At 40.1% G+C, this 17,213-nt stretch overlaps 1 protein-coding gene across 1 annotated transcript; it reads left to right on the forward strand.

The window, feature by feature from the left end:
- Positions 1-66: 66 nt before the first annotated feature.
- kcng2 (potassium voltage-gated channel, subfamily G, member 2) lies at positions 67-17,207 on the forward strand (the record flags this gene model as incomplete). Its single annotated transcript, XM_020624850.1, has 2 exons — positions 67-435; positions 11,917-17,207. Coding segments are annotated over 2 exons (1,197 nt in total), but the record flags the coding sequence as incomplete, so codon positions are not given.
- Positions 17,208-17,213: the final 6 nt, after the last annotated feature.

The raw sequence follows: 17,213 nt of genomic DNA on the forward strand, positions 1-17,213 counted from the left end.
ATGGAGATGACATTGGCCTGGCTGACGGGGCGGCCATTATCAATGTGGGGGGCATCAAGTACCGCATTCCCTGGTCAGTCCTTTCAGGAGGAGCTGCTGTACTGGGGGGTGGAGGAAAACAACCTGGACTGGTGCTGCCTCAGGAAGCTGTTGCTCAGGCAAGAGGAGTACAAGGAGCAGCAAAGGCTGGAGGAGGAGGAGGCCGAGCTCACCTCGCCGCAGTCCTGTGAAGAGGGCCAGCAGCCTCCTGGAGCGGGGGCACAGGAAGACACCTTCACGGAGGGCTGCATGCGAAGACTGAGGGACATGGTCGAAAACCCCCACTCTGGCCTGCCAGGGAAGATCTTTGCTTGTCTGTCAGTACTGTTTGTAGCTATCACCGCTGTGACCCTATGTGTCAGCACCATGCCTGATCTCAGAGAGGAGGAGGAGAGGGTGAGTTCACAAGTGTCTTCCAATTTCAATAATAATGTTTTTTCTTTAACCTTCAGATCCAGTTTAAATTATCCAAACTCATATACTGTATGGTTTCCAAACTTAGTGTCTGGAATGAAGTCTTGACAAGTGGCAGTGTTGGGCATCGAAGTCATCTAGCATCCATGGTGCAAAATAAAGTATCTCTGACTTTTGAGGGTCAAACAGGATCCAGTTATCATTATTAGAAAAGCAAAATAAAACATACACTAATGTAACATGACATATTATGACTTTCAGAGAGTAGAACTGTACAATCTCTGTGGCATCTAATTGCCGACAAATGTTAGAGTCAACACATTTTCATGATAAACACCATAGTAATGGCCTAACTATGAAGGGAAGGAACCCCGGTCACAGCATTTAATTTTTTTCAGCTAAGTGATGTGTGAGCTTCAAAACTGCAACAGTAGAATTCAGCTAATGCTTGTGCAGGAGACCATACACTGAGTCCTCCTCGGCTTTATTGCAAATCTTTGTGACAGAGGCAGAGACGAAGGCTCAAGAACAATGAAGCTTCCTCGCCATTCACTTGAATACCACATTATTGCATAGCTCCCCTCACTGTTGCAGCAGCATGCATTTCTTCATAGCACCATGCTCTCCAGTGTGTGTGATAACGGACATTGCATACACAACATGAAGATGGGAAAACATATTGAAATGAATACATGGTGTTCTGAATAGATCTGGATTTGGTCTATAATTGCAAAATCCCACAGATATTTTTGATTTTACTTGATCTGCTTCCAAAAATGAATATGAAATAGGCTCTAATGATTATGAAACGAGCTTATTGTTGCTCTATAACATGATGATTAAGCAAATTGTAGCCATGAAGTCATAGTCTGTACTGTAAAAGGCTTGTTTATCCAAACATTTTCTAGACCAGCTGACCAGTAAACAAAACGGGAGCTGTTAATGGAAAATAATTTAATTTATAATATAGTTCATTGTCCATTTGATGTAGCATTTAAATATATGCGTTTTAAGTAGCCTACTATGTCAAATACAGCCTACACTCCATTTTTGAAATTGCAGTGTAACTTTGATGCGACAATCCAAACATTCTGAGTGTACAAAAACACTTTTCTATGAAAACAAGACAAATGTATAACTTCTGTAGGGAATGTGGGAATGTCCACTGCCATCTCCATTGTTCCAGCTCCAGGTTGTTATGACCACACCACAGGATCAGCTGTAATTTAGAAGAAATGCCTAGGGGAAGTGGTTCATACATTCACAGCTCATTTATGTTTCTGTGCTCAACCACATTTCTAGAGAGAGAACATTGTCTGCCCAGAAAGTTGCTAGATTTGTGGCTTGAAGAAAAGTTGTGAGTTTTTCACAGCTGTGTTGTCACATTGAGGTTTTAGAGCCTTGGTACCATTGTGCCTATAGCAACCAAAACCTGGCTGCACCGACAGTATTTGGCAACCCAAAGTGTAGCAGTATCCTACACACTGCACAGAAGGACCCTAGGAAAACATAGTGTGTTTTCATATTTGAAAGAAATACTGTTTCAACAGCACATCCTCATTCCAGCTCCAGACATTAGATTGGTATCAAGTTTCTCATTTCACTGTCTGAAAAAAAGCACAAAATGCTGAACTATTCTTTTGATTGCAGAATACCCTCAAGAATCTTTATACTGACAGTTTAAAGAAAACATGGCTGACATACCAAAGCTGGAAATTATTAGGTAAAAATTGTATCTGCAACTTACAGTCTCTGGTCTCTAATTTGGTACGAAAGTGAGAGCAGAGCATATCCACTTGCTGCTGTGTTTCACTTTCATCTTGCAGGAAGAGAAATATTCCTTCCTCAGGCTTTTGTTCCCACTAACTACACATGTTGTCACGGTCCATGACATGTAGAACAAAAAAGCCTTTTAAAGCTCCATGTCTACCTCCTAAGTCTTCTTATGTCCAGCCTTACCTCAGAGATTTCCAAAATCCTCCGAGATCTGGATCCCGAGTATCTTTCTATCACGCTAATTCACCTCTTGAGTGACATTATCAGAGCAGAAATATGACTAATGAAGAGCCCTTCATCAGCAGGCTGGGACGGGGGTGCTAGCATGAAGTGCGTAAGGTTCAAAAGCAAAATCAGTCAATAAAAACAAAGTGGCTGAAAGCTGAACAAAGAATCATCGTCTCATGTCAAATGAATAATGTCATCTGTCATCACACATGTCATTACACTATGAATCTGCAGCTTTATCTATGTGAATAAGGAGAGCGAAGAGTATGATTAAAGACACACTATGTCTCAAGTCATGGACAGCTGAAAACAGTCACTGTGGCACCAATTAACCACCCAGAGAGCCCTGAAAAGCGAGTCCTGCTCCTCCTCCAAGGGAACATTAGGTGGTGGTGGTTCATTAGGAGTGAGAACCCAGTGTGATGGGAAGCAACCTAAAAACACAAGGGTTTATGGGTGTAATGAGGTGGCTGTGTCATTTCTGAAAAACCTAGGATGACAAAATGAAGGGAGGAGAACCGCAGCTTGCCACTTCCTCACCACGGCCATAAACACTAGAGACGGTAAATTAGAGCAAAGTGCCATCCCTAAATGCCAAAGTCGCTTAATGTGAGGCGACACATTAAGAAAACTTTGTCTACCTAAAGTATTTTGACTACACATGGTAATTGGGCCATGTGTACATAAATGAATCAGCAGAAAAAGAACTTTTTCACAGCGTTTCAGAAAGAAAAATAAAAGAAAGATCTTGCTCTATAATTTCCTGCTCTTGTGTCTCTGGCAGTCAGGGCTCAGACAGAACTGGCTTACAGCAAAGCACTTATGTAGCTGCACACTTAGATGAAATCCAACTCTATTTGGTGAATTGCTTTTACTAATTAACACATTTCTTTCAGTCAAATCCACCCACACATCCTCCTCCATTAGAAAGCATTCAAATGTCCATTAGGTTTCATAAGTGGCCATTTACATCTGTGTTGATCTTCCTCATCTAATGAAAGTAATAAAATGATCATTTCCTCAATTAACCATTTCCAGATTGAAAAACAATTAAACATTCATAAAGTTACATGCACTGTGCATATTGCACTGTGTAGATAAATAGAAAACAAGCAGACATATTTCTGAGACCCCTGAAAAATTAATTTTGAGACTTTCAGTGGGTCCAAGTTGTCACCCCCCCCACCCCATTTCACACACTGGTTTGACTATCATTTCTTTTTAAATTGTGTTTCTGAACATTAATGAATCCAAGTCTATATTCACCCTCCCTCTAGCTCTGTTTTGTTGTCCTCACCAACCCTCAAGGGAAATATGCAAGCAGTTTAGCAGCTAAATGCTACAATAAGTTCACCAGCTTACTTTGGCTTTTTGTGTGGGTGAAAACATTGCTATAAGAACTGTGACAGTGAACCCAAACAGTAAAGCTGTGGGTCATAAAACAAAAATCAAGAGTTGAAAATGCTAAAATGCTCAGTCAGGCTAAGTGGAACTGCTGAGTCAGTTGATGGTCTCTGTGTTTTTACCACTAGAAGCAACCCATTTGGCCCACTGGTTATATACGAAACAAATACTGATTTCAGCTACTTAAACAACGTGCCCGCTCAGCTGGGACTATTTCACTAAAAAATGTCTTATGCCAGGCATTCTGAGCATCTTAACATTTTTATTTGTGAATGAAGGCCTGTTATGAAAATGTCAGACGTGGATTCTGCTAAATTAAATTGCACTGTGAATCAGGAGGGCAATGCAACCGGAACCCAGGAAGCGGCCATCTTTATGCACTCGGTTACTTGAGCTGATGAAACCAGAAGTTTTTAAGGAGCTGCCTGTGATGGAAAGCACTTAGCATGTGTGCCTAATCTAATGTAGCTCTTAGAAAAACATTCAATTCCTGGGAGATCCTTCTCTCCCCGTCTGTCTCGCACACAAGCAAATTTTCAAAAGAAGCTACAGTGCATTTCACATTCTATGGTCCCTCGCCTACACTTGTTGATTGAATAGGGGATTAAACATCTGTTTTGTTGAGGTCTTCCCTCAGAATTGCTTATGCTGTTCACATAAGCACCTTTGAAAACTGTGTTCTTGTCCCATTTATCTCCCATGAGAGCCCTGGCTGTGGTGTCAGCAACTCTGCCCCAAAACCTTCCACACAGGTGGAGGAGAAACATGTTAATGCTTAATGCAAACAATGGCAATTTTGTCTCAATCTGTGCAGAAAATAGGAGGTGCACATCACTCCTTCCTCCCGACTGTGAGTGTGACATACAATGTTCATACTCAGGGAACTGTACAGTCCATCAGAGTGGGAATAGTGTTTGGCAAATCATTTCTGGTAAGTCAAGGTGTTATTTCCTTCCCATAGTCCAAACGAGGTGGGTTCCTATGCTGCAGTTTCACTGCATATCTTCCCTTTGGGTGTAAAAAAGCTTGAATAGAAATGCTGCAAATTTGGGGATGGTGGTGGTGGAGACTTGAAATAGCCTATACACAAAACTTTTTTATGTTTTGCTGAGGTGGAAGAGTTGCCGAGTCTGTGTGTAGAATATCTTTTTTGTCTGGTCTTGACACGAGGCCAGACTGTTGTTGTACAGTTCTAGAGTTTCATGAATTTCTTTTATTTCAAGCACTGCTCAGCCGTGATTGGCTGCACACACAAAGGTTGGGTCAAAGTTCATTAAACACACTTGGCTGGTCACACAGCTTTTGCAACACAACACACAAAAATGAGAAGACATGCTTAAAAGCTGTTTTCCTGCAGTTATGGATTTCTAGTACACAGGCAGAGTGAACACATTATTATATCAGCACAGAAACAAGAGAAAAAGTCTGTCAGTCAGGTGTCCAACTTGTCTCTCTTTCAAGCTATCGGTAGCATTTTTTACTTCCATGGCTACAAGCAAGGTCTATAACAGTTTTTCTTACATTTTAGCCACAGTGTCTTGATAAACCAATGGTTTTCAAGGAACTTGCTCCAGGGACCAGACGATCTTCAAGATGAGGGACACAATCAATTGGTAGTGGAGGCAGCACTACCTCTAGTGAGCTAATCTGTTAGCAAATACTGTCATCTCTGGGTTTTACAACTGTGCTTAATATGTTTCTATAAAACACAATTTCTATAAAATTTATGTTTCTATAAAACACAATGTTCCATTCTATGTCAATAGGAACTGACTGAAAAAGTGATGTTTGCTGATTTTGTACCAGGGTTCACTAGTTCCTGTTCTAATCATCATCCTTTTACATTTTACAGTTTAAGATAGAATAATCTGCCTGCTATCAATTGAAACAATGCCCAGTAATACCCAGTATTTTTAATAGATTTATTCTAGTGTAACCACAAAGGAAGCACTTTGCTGTGCAGAAATGATGCACGATACTGCGTCAACAAGGACTTGAGGATACACTTGTGCCAAAATAGAATCAAAACACAGAGACAATTTGGAGTCTCAGGAGGCGGAGCTTTCAACTGATGTCCAGATGTTCTGCTCAAGGGGAATATCACTATCACAAGTCATTTTTGGCCCAATTACCTTGCTCATGAATGTTAATATAAATAAACTCTGTCTGTAATGTTCAAGTAAAAGCTGTTTTAGCTGACTGCTTGCTAAATCACAATAGACCAAAACTCAGAACTAATTTTCGCTAAAAAGAAACAAATCTAAATGTTAAAACTAGACAGCTGTTACTCATTTACTCCCCCTCTGTCCTTTCTATCCATCCACTACATAGGGCTGTAGTTTGCAGTGAGAGCATACACTTGTTAGACAACAGCTATCAATATCTAATGTGCTTTAGGTTAGATTAAATGAAACTGTTATGACCACCATGGAGAACCTGGGTTGTTACAGTAGCAGGAGCAACAGGATATAAATAACGCTGTATGGACATGAAGTACAGAGACACTGTGTTGCAGGTTGAAGTGGATCGCTTCAGTCATATCTGGTGTACGGACAAGACAATGCATTATGTTGTGCAGAACCGCTAATACACACTGCAAGCTATTAGCAGAACAGTACTGTAGGTCACATGACCACATTAAGGGGGCTAAACGTCTGCTCTTTTACAAAGGGAAGAGCATGTATATATTGTAAAAACCGCTAAAGACTGTGAATTGCAAGGTAAGGAAAGAAAATAATTTTGCCCCAGAAAGAACAAAAGCACTAGCCATCAAGTTATCCTGTCCTTCCCAAAGAAATGACTATAATAAATATATACCGACAAGCAGCAAAACTGCTTGGGTCGAGGACAGTGTGAGTTATGACATTTTCAAGCTATTGAAAAATAAATAAATCTGTTAAATGATTTAAAAATGTATCAGTCTCAGCTGTGGTGGTGAATTAGACCCCTGCCTGCTTCTCACCAAAGAATGTTTATTAAAATCTTTTAAAGTTTCCAGACAAAGTAATCATAATTTTGTAATTATTGAACCTGAGTCTGAGTGAGATTATTTGTATGCTAATTGAGTTTCAGCATCATACAAACACAAAGAAGTAGTGACAAATGTTTCCAAACTGCAGGCGACAGTAAGATAGCCCACTTTTAATGACAAACTGGAGGAATTACTTATAAGATTTTATTATTTGGCCACTGTCTTCTGAGTGACCAAGCTATTAACTTAGTGGGAAATTTGGTTTTATTTCTTAGAATTTGTGTAAAATGACTTCTGTCTGCTGCCATTTCTCCCTCAGGCAGGATTGTCTTATCATCCTGCGCTTCAGATTTGCTGTCTCCAGTTTTACAGGCATCCTGGTAACCTGCAGTAATCTCAAACCAAATGTCACAGGATTTATACTGAATGAAAGTCACTTTAAGGTTGTGGGAGAAGAAGTAAGATGAGGATAAATAAAAATACTACAACATTTACAGATGCAGTAGACATGTATGATGACGATAAACTGTAGCAGGTTGGGTACAGTGGCTACTAATAAGGTGGCTGTGGCTCAGAAGGTGGAGCAACTCGCCCACTAATTGCAGGTTTAGCAGGTCGATCTACGGCCTTGGGTAAAACACTGTACCCCAAATTGCTCCCGATGGCCTGGACCAGCAGGGTACACCCTGTTAGTCTGTCAGTCCTGGATTAACTTAATCATCTGTGCCATAGAAAAAACACATCCATGAAACACACCATTAGGTGATATGTTTCTTCATTAGCCAACACCAGACAGAGCATGAGGAGCTAGCAGAAGGTAAATAAAGAACAGAGCTCATGTAAAATCTGACGCGCGCATGCACAGTCGACTCAGACTCATGCTAACTTTATGGCCGTTTGGAGCCTTTGGGCCAACATCATTGCATCTCCGGTTTCAATGTGAAAACAGTGCAGCGGTGTGTTTGCTTGATGTGTTACTGGAGATTGCTGAAAATACTATTAATATAGTCGATGACTGGCCTTATCCTTTAAAAACACAACCAGTTCAAAACTGAAACCGAGGCTTAATGTTTAAATCTTTTATTTCATCTCAGGAAAGGAAATGCTTCTTTTCACATCAACCTTAGTAATGAGAAAGATTGCTATTGTTCTGTAAGAAGACGCTTGTTTTGTGAAGGGGCACATTAAGATGGTTTCTGGAAGAGAGGAAAATGCTGAAGCTCAGTCTGTGCAACAGAACAAACACAAACACACACACAGAGACACTGAGCACACACAGTGGAACCCAGTGAGGTGAACAAATGAGTGTGGTAAACAAATCCATTAAAAGCCTGGGCGTGCCGAAGACAGACCCAGCTCGGTACTTGAAGTCCATCTGTTTGTTGAATCACAGCACTCCAACTTATCTGTGGGCTTCAGAGGGGAGCTGTCACTACGGTACATGCATTGCTTGATGGGGTCAGAGTTCCCTAATCAATGAGATGGATAATTGTGTGCCTTAAACGTGATCCTCCACGGGCCTGCATACATCAGAGGCTGCTGCGTGTGGAGACGTGGCGGGAGGCAGTGGAAGACGCACTCAACCAGAAAGCATCTGACAGAGAACAGTACAAATACACTGGTGATATTCAAGGAGAGGCATGGCATCATTTACAAATGTGTCACAAGCAGACAGACTCTCTTGTGGATGCTGAAGAGTAGGAAGACAGAGGGAGAGTGAAACATCCAAGTTACTGTAGCGTGTGAAAATGATTGAGCTCCTTATCATTTATATTTAAACTTTGTTGTTTTGGCTTCAGACTCATATTATTTTGGATATGAAAGGACAGCATGTGGTTAGAGGGTGGATTTTAGCTTAAATGTGATTCACTGAGGTGCAGCAGCACATCATGTCCTGTGGTACTATAAGGAAAACTGATAAAGAAAAGTACTTTTTGTAGCTCCCAGTGAGCTCTGTCACAGGAGCACGAGGACCCGATGATGGACTCCAATCACACAGTCACAGCTGACTAATATAAGATGGAAAAGGGTTAGACAGAGGAACAGAAACTATGATAATGACAGTCTCTCTAGCATATAGGCTCTGCAGAAGGCAAAGGCTGTTTACTGTACATAATATAATATTATTCAGCCACAATAATCTGTCCAAATGCTTTCGCCATTCTAAACAGAGAACGTGTTTTTTGTTTTTAAATCTATGGTCCAAATTGGCTGAAACTCCCCTCAGACTGAAGCTTACAATCTGTGCTCTTCACCTACTGTATTATTTCACATTTCAAAATAAGATGATGCCAAACTTTAGGCTTGTTAGCAGCTGCTCAGGGACCTACATGGCTGTGTTGAAGCAGACGTCTCATTCCCTGTTAATTTTAATTTCATTCTGATGTGAATCTAACAGGAAATAAGATGTACTGTATGTGTGTGCTCTGTCCTCACTCCCCAGAAACCAGGCTGCGAGAGGCATGTGATTACTTGTGTTCATTAATCACTGCAAACAATAATTAGCAATAATATTTAACTTTGTTTATTTAAAGTCTGTCTGGGGCTGCTGCTCCTGTTGTATCATAATCAGTTATGAAAAATTCACAATATTTTTTCAGTGTAAATTTCTTACTAATTTAATTTAAGCATTTGAGAATAAGTGAGCTAAACGTTTTTTAAAAAAGGACTAATAATGCCTATACAACAATAAATTCACAGTTCAGTATGTGTTCAGACTGTTTCAGACAGGTGCCGATTGAACTGTAGGGTCATTTTGGAGGCTATCACATTATATGGACAGATGCTATCATATTGTCCTCCCTATTCATTCTATGATGCTAGGCTAAATAAAGAAACATCTCACTGTGCTGTAAACAGTACAGTTCAACAGCAGCACAACCTACAGCCTTCAAAATCATCCTACAGTTGAATCAACATTATTGCATTGGAGAAGGAGGATTTATTGCAGGGCTTTTTCATCAGACAGAATTAATTATAGTGTAGTGTACTTATTAAACTGCCAAATGAGTGTATTTTAATGGCTGTCAAATTGAAGTTTTCTAATAATAATTTCATTCATTTTTGGAGTTAGTCCCCTCTGTGGCCTGATTTAAGATTTGGCCCTTGGCTGATGGTTGAAAATCAAAGCTGAACATTAGTATTATCTTTTTGTCAGAGAGCCACAGATGATACCTGGAGAGAACATTGTAGGACACTATACAAAAACACTAGGAAATAATCTGGGCTGAAGGTTGAAGGAAACTGGTACCTTGCAAAGTAAAGCATTTTACTTTTTAACCACTTTTCCCAAATTCATCACTGAAAATGTACTGTCAAGACATTCACCTACTAATCACTACAACAAATCTAAAAGGCTCTGCTCGGTGAAATCAATGTTACTAAATAGAGGAGAGGATGACACTGATTATTTACACTAGTCCTCCTGGAGAAGTTTTCATCAGATTCCATCCAAGGAGAAGTGAGGCCTCAGCACTGATGGAAGTGAAACACAAAATAGGGTAATACGTACAGTAAGACCCACACTTGTATGTCTTGTGTATCACATCAGTGACACCAGCTGCTTGTTATTCCATCCAGACAGACTCTTGAAAGAGGTCAAAATCATTTACTGACTTTTTTTTTAAATGAAAACAGTCCAGTGACTGATTTTCTCATTGCTTCATTACTGCAGCAAAGATATCATGAGACGCTATGAACTTTTTTTCATCATGAATTTATTTCCTCCGATGAAACAAAACATGTTACCTCCTCCTTCGGAACATCCTCCAGCTTTAATCTATACTATAAAACACTTTTAGGACCAACTGATTCAGACAGACATTGAAGGACACTGGCTGACCTAGAAGCTTTAAGGCTACAAACAACCCATAACCAGTACTGTCAAAAAGTACTTCTCATCTTGTCATCATGTAATCGTCAGGTTCTCAGATGTAAGGCAACCGCCATGTTTTATTCAAACCTAATTCTTCCATTCATGCTTATGTGGTTTTTATATTCACTATCCAAAGACGATGTATGTTTAGCTGTAACAAAGATGGCAGTGACAGTTTGCAGTGTTTCATATTCTGCTACTTTTTAAAGTCCATGTGCTTAGTGTTACAGTTTATTAGTATTATTATTGTTATTAGAGTTTTATTTCAGTTTTGGGAGCCTTCACTTTAGCAGTTTATCGCTGCTGTTTCTGCTGTGTGAGAAAGAGCAACTCCATTTTTGCCAATCAGTGATTTTCATGGTCTGTTATGGATTTGTAAGTTTGTTGTCTCAAAGGTAAAACCCCAAACTTCGTGTATAGTCTTAAAAATGCATGAGGCTCAATCTGAGAGGAGGACTTGTTTCCTGCTGGGGCCGTGAGCAGAGCTGTTGACCGAGCAAAAACGAAGGGAAATGGCTTGCTCACATTTTCATAGGTGCGCACATTCACATCTGGAGATTAAAAAGTTTTAAACATGCGTCAGGAAAGTTTTCTTGATTTTCTCCATATATTTTAATTAACCAACTTATCACACAAGGCAAAGGATATTTTTAGTCATTAATAAAACTTGAGTTAAAGCAGAAAAATGAAGCGTGTACTTAGACACTTGCTTTTTTCAGTCTCCTCCAGGGGTGACTTTGACTTAATAATCAAGTAATCTCTTATAATTAATTCTATTTTCAAATATCTATGAATCTCAGCAGCTTTGAAAAAAAGATTACCATTAAAAGGAAGAATATTTCAGCTGTGGTCAAATTCACAGTCTTAGCTATGATTGACACTGTTAAGACACTTTCTTACCTTCTGCACACACATGGCCTTCACCTCTAGATGAGTTAATAAAAACCTTAGTTTTATGCTTCATGGATCTTAGTGTTCTCTGTGTGTTGTGTTTTGTCCTGTGAGAGAAGAGACACACTGTTTTGCTGTGAGATCAAACATGGCAACCTCTTCTGTCAATGACAAACCCATGAATCAAATAGGCTTGGAAACAGATTCTGAATTACTGACTCCATGCTTCATCTTTACTTTGCATTTATCTGAAGTGTTTTTGAAGTTCAAGTATCTCACTCACACAACCTTGATGTGCTTTTTTTTTTTAACTCTGCAGGGTGAGTGCTCCCAGAGGTGCTATAATATCTTTGTGCTGGAGACGGTGTGTGTTGCCTGGTTCTCCCTGGAGTTCATTCTGCGATTCATTCAAACACAGAGCAAGTGTAGTTTCCTGCGTACCCCTCTAAATGTTATTGATGTGGTGGCCATCCTCCCCTACTACATTACCCTCATCGTAGACTCTCTGTCAGTGGGAGAGAAACCTGCAGGCTCAGGGAACAACTACCTTGAGAAGGTGGGGTTAGTTCTCAGAGTCCTACGAGCTCTACGGATCTTTTACGTGATGAGGTTGGCACGGCATTCCCTGGGCTTGCAGACACTCGGCCTGACAGTGAGGAGGTGCACACGTGAGTTCGGCTTGCTGGTGCTGTTCTTGTGTGTGGCCATGGCCCTTTTCTCACCCCTGGTGTTCCTAGCTGAGAGCGAGATGGGCGCCAAGCAGGAGTTCACCAGCATCCCGGGGAGTTACTGGTGGGCGGTCATCTCCATGACCACAGTGGGCTACGGAGACATGGTGCCCAGAAGCATCCCCGGGCAGGTGGTGGCGCTGAGCAGCATCCTGAGCGGCATCCTCCTCATGGCTTTCCCTGTCACCTCCATCTTTCACACCTTCTCTCGCTCCTATGTGGAGCTGAAAGAGGAACAGCGACGGTCGCTGAGGCAGAAGCTGGACTCACAGGACAGCACCAAGTCCCAGAACAGCGAGGACTCTCAGGAGACAGACAGTTATCATGGCCTCACAGAGGCCGCAGCCTCGTCCATTCACCAGAGGAAGTCCATGGCTTTGCACAGGACTGCTGAAATGAGAGCGTCCATGCAAACTTAGCTGTTCTACCCATCTGGGAAGGTGTAACACCCAGTACTGGGACTGCAAGGATGACAGCAGCAGGATTGTGAACAAGGAGGAGATTTGAGTGTGTGAAACGCTTGTATACCAGAGTTTTCTAGAGGAACTGCAGGCATCTTTCTTTCACAAATTTAACTTTAAAAGATGGGTAACCACACAATACTCATGATTAAGCTGCTGAGGTCAAATGAGATTAAAAACTGACTCAGTTCTCTCACTGACTGCGATCCAGACTAAATCTGCGCAAAAGGGAAATTTAATACCAAAACATTACATGTTGTTATTCAGACTAATAATTCATTTTTTCATGTAGCTGTATGTGAGAAGGTTGTTTGCTAAGATGTCAGACATGCGGTTTATTACTGCATCACCTCCATTCACTCTGTATTGTACCTGGCCAACCCAAACAATGTGTTGTTGGCGTGGCTCTGTTACATAAGTGTAATACATGTACATGATAATATCAGCACAGTTATTTGCAACAAAGCAGAACTAATTAATCTCTAACATAATAACACAAAACTAATTTATCTGCCAAAGGGCTACACAGTGTGTTGGGAGGTTTGGTTCACTGGAAAATGATGAGAGTTGATCATACCACTCTCATCTGCTTGATAGCTCACATGCCGATGCTTTAAAAGTTAAAATAGCTTGACATCTGGGGAAATGCAGTTCATTACATTTTTTATTTTTTTATTTTTTATTGCTATAGTCAGATGAGAAGATTGATATCACTCCAATGCCTGTGTGCTAAAAATGAAAGTGTGGCACAGATTATCTTAGTTTAGCATAAAAACAGGAAATGTAGGTAAGACCTGGGCCGTTCGTCCAAATACAGGTTTGACAGACATATTTATTTAGTAGGTTTTGTAGGAGAGAAGATGAATCCTAAGGAGTTTGGTGACCCTTAGAATTTTACAATGTGCTGTAGAGTAAACTAAGACTAATTGCAAGTTCATATTTTTCACTTTTTGGATATGATATCCCTTTTGATTATTATGATCGCTTTGAGAAATGGACATTACAATATGTTGGTGGACACAAAAATATTGAATAATTCTTTAATCTAAACAACACCAGTCAGAAGAGCAACCATCAAAAAGTCTGAGCTGTGATTTGATTGTCTTCAAAGTGGCTAGCTGGCTGTCAAATATCACCCATAAAGTCTAAACCAATTTCAGATATTACAAATATTTTTCAGTCCTAGATGATTTCCTCACATAAATGCAAATTCAGCACATCATTTTCTTTGACTTGAGTGCCTTGTACTTTGAAGTGACGCACTAAAAAAACCACGTACCCAAACTGCTGTCGGGTTGGAGCAGACAAAAGTAGAGTACCAGCTCAAGAGTGCACATGAGGTTCACATATTTTCAGTATACAATGCAGGTTGTGAGGATGTATAGTCTGCCAACTCTGAACTGCAGTCAGTGACTAAGTGAATCATTAAAAAGCATGACATTATTACACAGTGCACACTTAAAAATCACTGTATGTACAATATTTAGGTTTTAATGAAAGCATTGTTTTGTTGAGGAATAGATGGCGCAGTGACATCATTGCTATAGAAATCCAACTTAAAACTAATTTGTACTTTGCGTAATGAATCCATAGGGAATAGCTTTTTTGGAAAATGTAATAAAGATTTAAACAAACAGTCCCATGTGGAAAGGCTTTGATTTAGAAATGTATTACACACAAGGACACTGACGATATCTGAAAGGCAGTGTGTGCTGTATTTTTGCACTGAGAACATCCTAAAGTGGTTTGTGTGTAACTTGGTTCATGTTTTTATTCCACATCCATTAATAATAAATGAATTCTGTTCCCAGGAGTAACGCACTGTAAGCTTGATAAATACTGACAGTGCTTCAGTGAAGTGTTAAACTAAGAAGGAGCATGTTCTCCTGTTCACTGTTAGTGCTGTTGAGGTCAAACCAGAGATCAGGCTGCTAAAGGGAAAAAATAGGACCTGAGCTGAATTCACTTTATGGCTGTCATCATCTGTCACCTTACATTAGCTGCCAGTTACCTGTGGACACACCTGGCAAACACTAATTTATTTGGAGTAGGTGTATTACCAGCCCAAGGTTCATTAGCCCATCTTCATGTAGCTTTGATAAAATATCTGGTCCTTTAGCTGCTAAATGTTGCATTATGCTCACCAGTTAGTTGCTAATACTTATAGCAGCTTTAAGTATAAAAACTCCAAACATTTCAGCCTCTTCGGGTACTGTAGCACTGTAGTCACTGAGTTTAGTAACAAGTTATTGTAAGCAACTCTTACCTTAGAGGAGCATATCAGTAAGAATCCTCACTATCACTGCTGGTTTGATGAGATTTGAGGTGATAGCGCTATGTGCAGCACAAGGCACTGGAGGGTTTGCAAAACTTGGCACTAGAAATTCTACAGTTTTTACCACACTCTCTCGCTCCTGCTCGTTCACCTGGAGCACTGAGCACAGTTCAGATTTTTATTCTGAGGACTGTTGTCGATGAATTCTTGACCTTGATTTTAAATAAGAGATAAACAAATTTCTGTTAGTGAGGGCTCATGTGGCTGGCTGGAAATACTTTCTGTGCATATGCACAGAACTGTACTGCTGATAAGACAATTATAAATTCATACAGGTTGCTGTTTTCCACATGAATACAGCAAAATCTACAAAAATGGGGGAAAAGATGGAGAAATGTTATTCTAATCTGTAACAGGCAGACATGTCTCATAGATTAGGTAAGTGGCATATTGAAAGACTTTCATTTTGAAAATGCCGTTTCCTCCTTCTTGGCTGGTACATGTATTATCTGTCTCCTCCCTGTGCCAGTGGAGAGCTTGACGTGAGAGCCAAACACATTACAATTTATGTGCTTTACACTTCACATAGCATATGCACAAAGTCCAAAGAAGGACCACGGTTGGTGGACTTATCCTTCCCCTGACAGCTGATGACTGCCAGAGCTGCACTGCTGATGAGAGCAACAGCAAATGTCCGCACAACCGACACAAACATCTCCATCAAAGAAAACATGACGCAGGGTCTCTCTTGTCCTCTTTATTGGGTCACAATGCCAACTTAGTTAAAAAGTTACTGAGATGGACAACTGGCTGTTTAATTTAAAAAAGACACACAAACTAAGAAATATAACAAAAATGGCATAAAAACATACTTGTAACATTTCGGGTACATTAACACAGTAGGTGTGGGTTTCAAAGAAGTGACAATGCAAAACATGGCAGTTTCTATAGAAAGAAACATAAAATAAATTAGCCTAAAGAACACAAAACAAGTAGTAAAGTTAAAATCAGATACATGGAACGATACTGTGAAACTCTGTCATTTTGTGCTTGTCACATTTCTCGCCATACAACACAATGACCTGAATAACACAGTCTGAATAAAGAATATCTCCCACTGGCATTTGAAGATAATAAAAAAAGATAACAAAATAAATAGGTAGGCTAAATAAGTGTAAACAACAAGAAACCAAGGAGTCATCCACTATGTCCTTTTAATATTTAAGAAAAGAGAAATATTTAAAAAAAACTTTCTTGAGGCTGAAAAGAGGTCGACAGAATCAGGTCTGGTACGCTGAAGGACAGACGGTCATACGCCTCCTGGTTTGGCATTTCTCCCCCTCCCAAGAGAAAACAAATTACAAAACAATAACATAGACAACCTTCACTGGGGCTGCATTACGTGGCTGCTCTCCCTCTGAACAGGAAATTAATTTCTCAGGACAAAACGGGGAACCTGCCCAAAGGAGCAGCACAACACACTGATGTGTAACAGTAACAAGGGATGTTTCTGGACTTGGCCAGTCAGTGTTTTCTGGTAATATGATGGAGGGAAAGATATGATTTTATTGAGCGTATTCAGGAGTATCAGTGTGTAAAAACTATGTGAACTCCTCTAGAAGGACCATTCTTGTCAATGAGCTTCTTCATTTTGGTAATCAAAAATGATTTCCTCATACCTGGATCTTAGCACTTTAGTGATTATGTTTTTTTTTAATTACACATAAGAATGATGTTCAAAATAAAATCTAATATCAACCTGACTGCAGTTGATTGAATTCATGTGTTACAGGTTGATTTGTTTTTCCCATCCTGCTGATGCTGCATGAATGCAGCACAAAACTGTTAGAAATCATGCTTAGCTTTGAAAGAGCTGCCAGCTTAGCTGAATCAATTCAATGATGATACTATGTGTGTATGAATAAGTCCTGTTTTCATCCTACAGGTGTGTTTAGACTGAAGGAAAAGCAGTCTTCACCTGGGGTAACTTAGATAAATTAGACCACTGCAATCCCTCTTTATTCTCCTGAAAACCTACCATAAAAGCAACAATACAAACATTAGCTGTGGCTAGTTAGCAACCTACGCAGCAAGCTTGTGTGTGTGTGTCAGTGTTTGTGTGACAGCTCCTACTCTGATCTCAGAACTCAGC

The sequence above is a fragment of the Monopterus albus genome, unplaced genomic scaffold, assembly GCF_001952655.1.
Source record: "Monopterus albus unplaced genomic scaffold, M_albus_1.0 scaffold340.1, whole genome shotgun sequence".
NCBI lineage: Eukaryota > Metazoa > Chordata > Actinopteri > Synbranchiformes > Synbranchidae > Monopterus > Monopterus albus.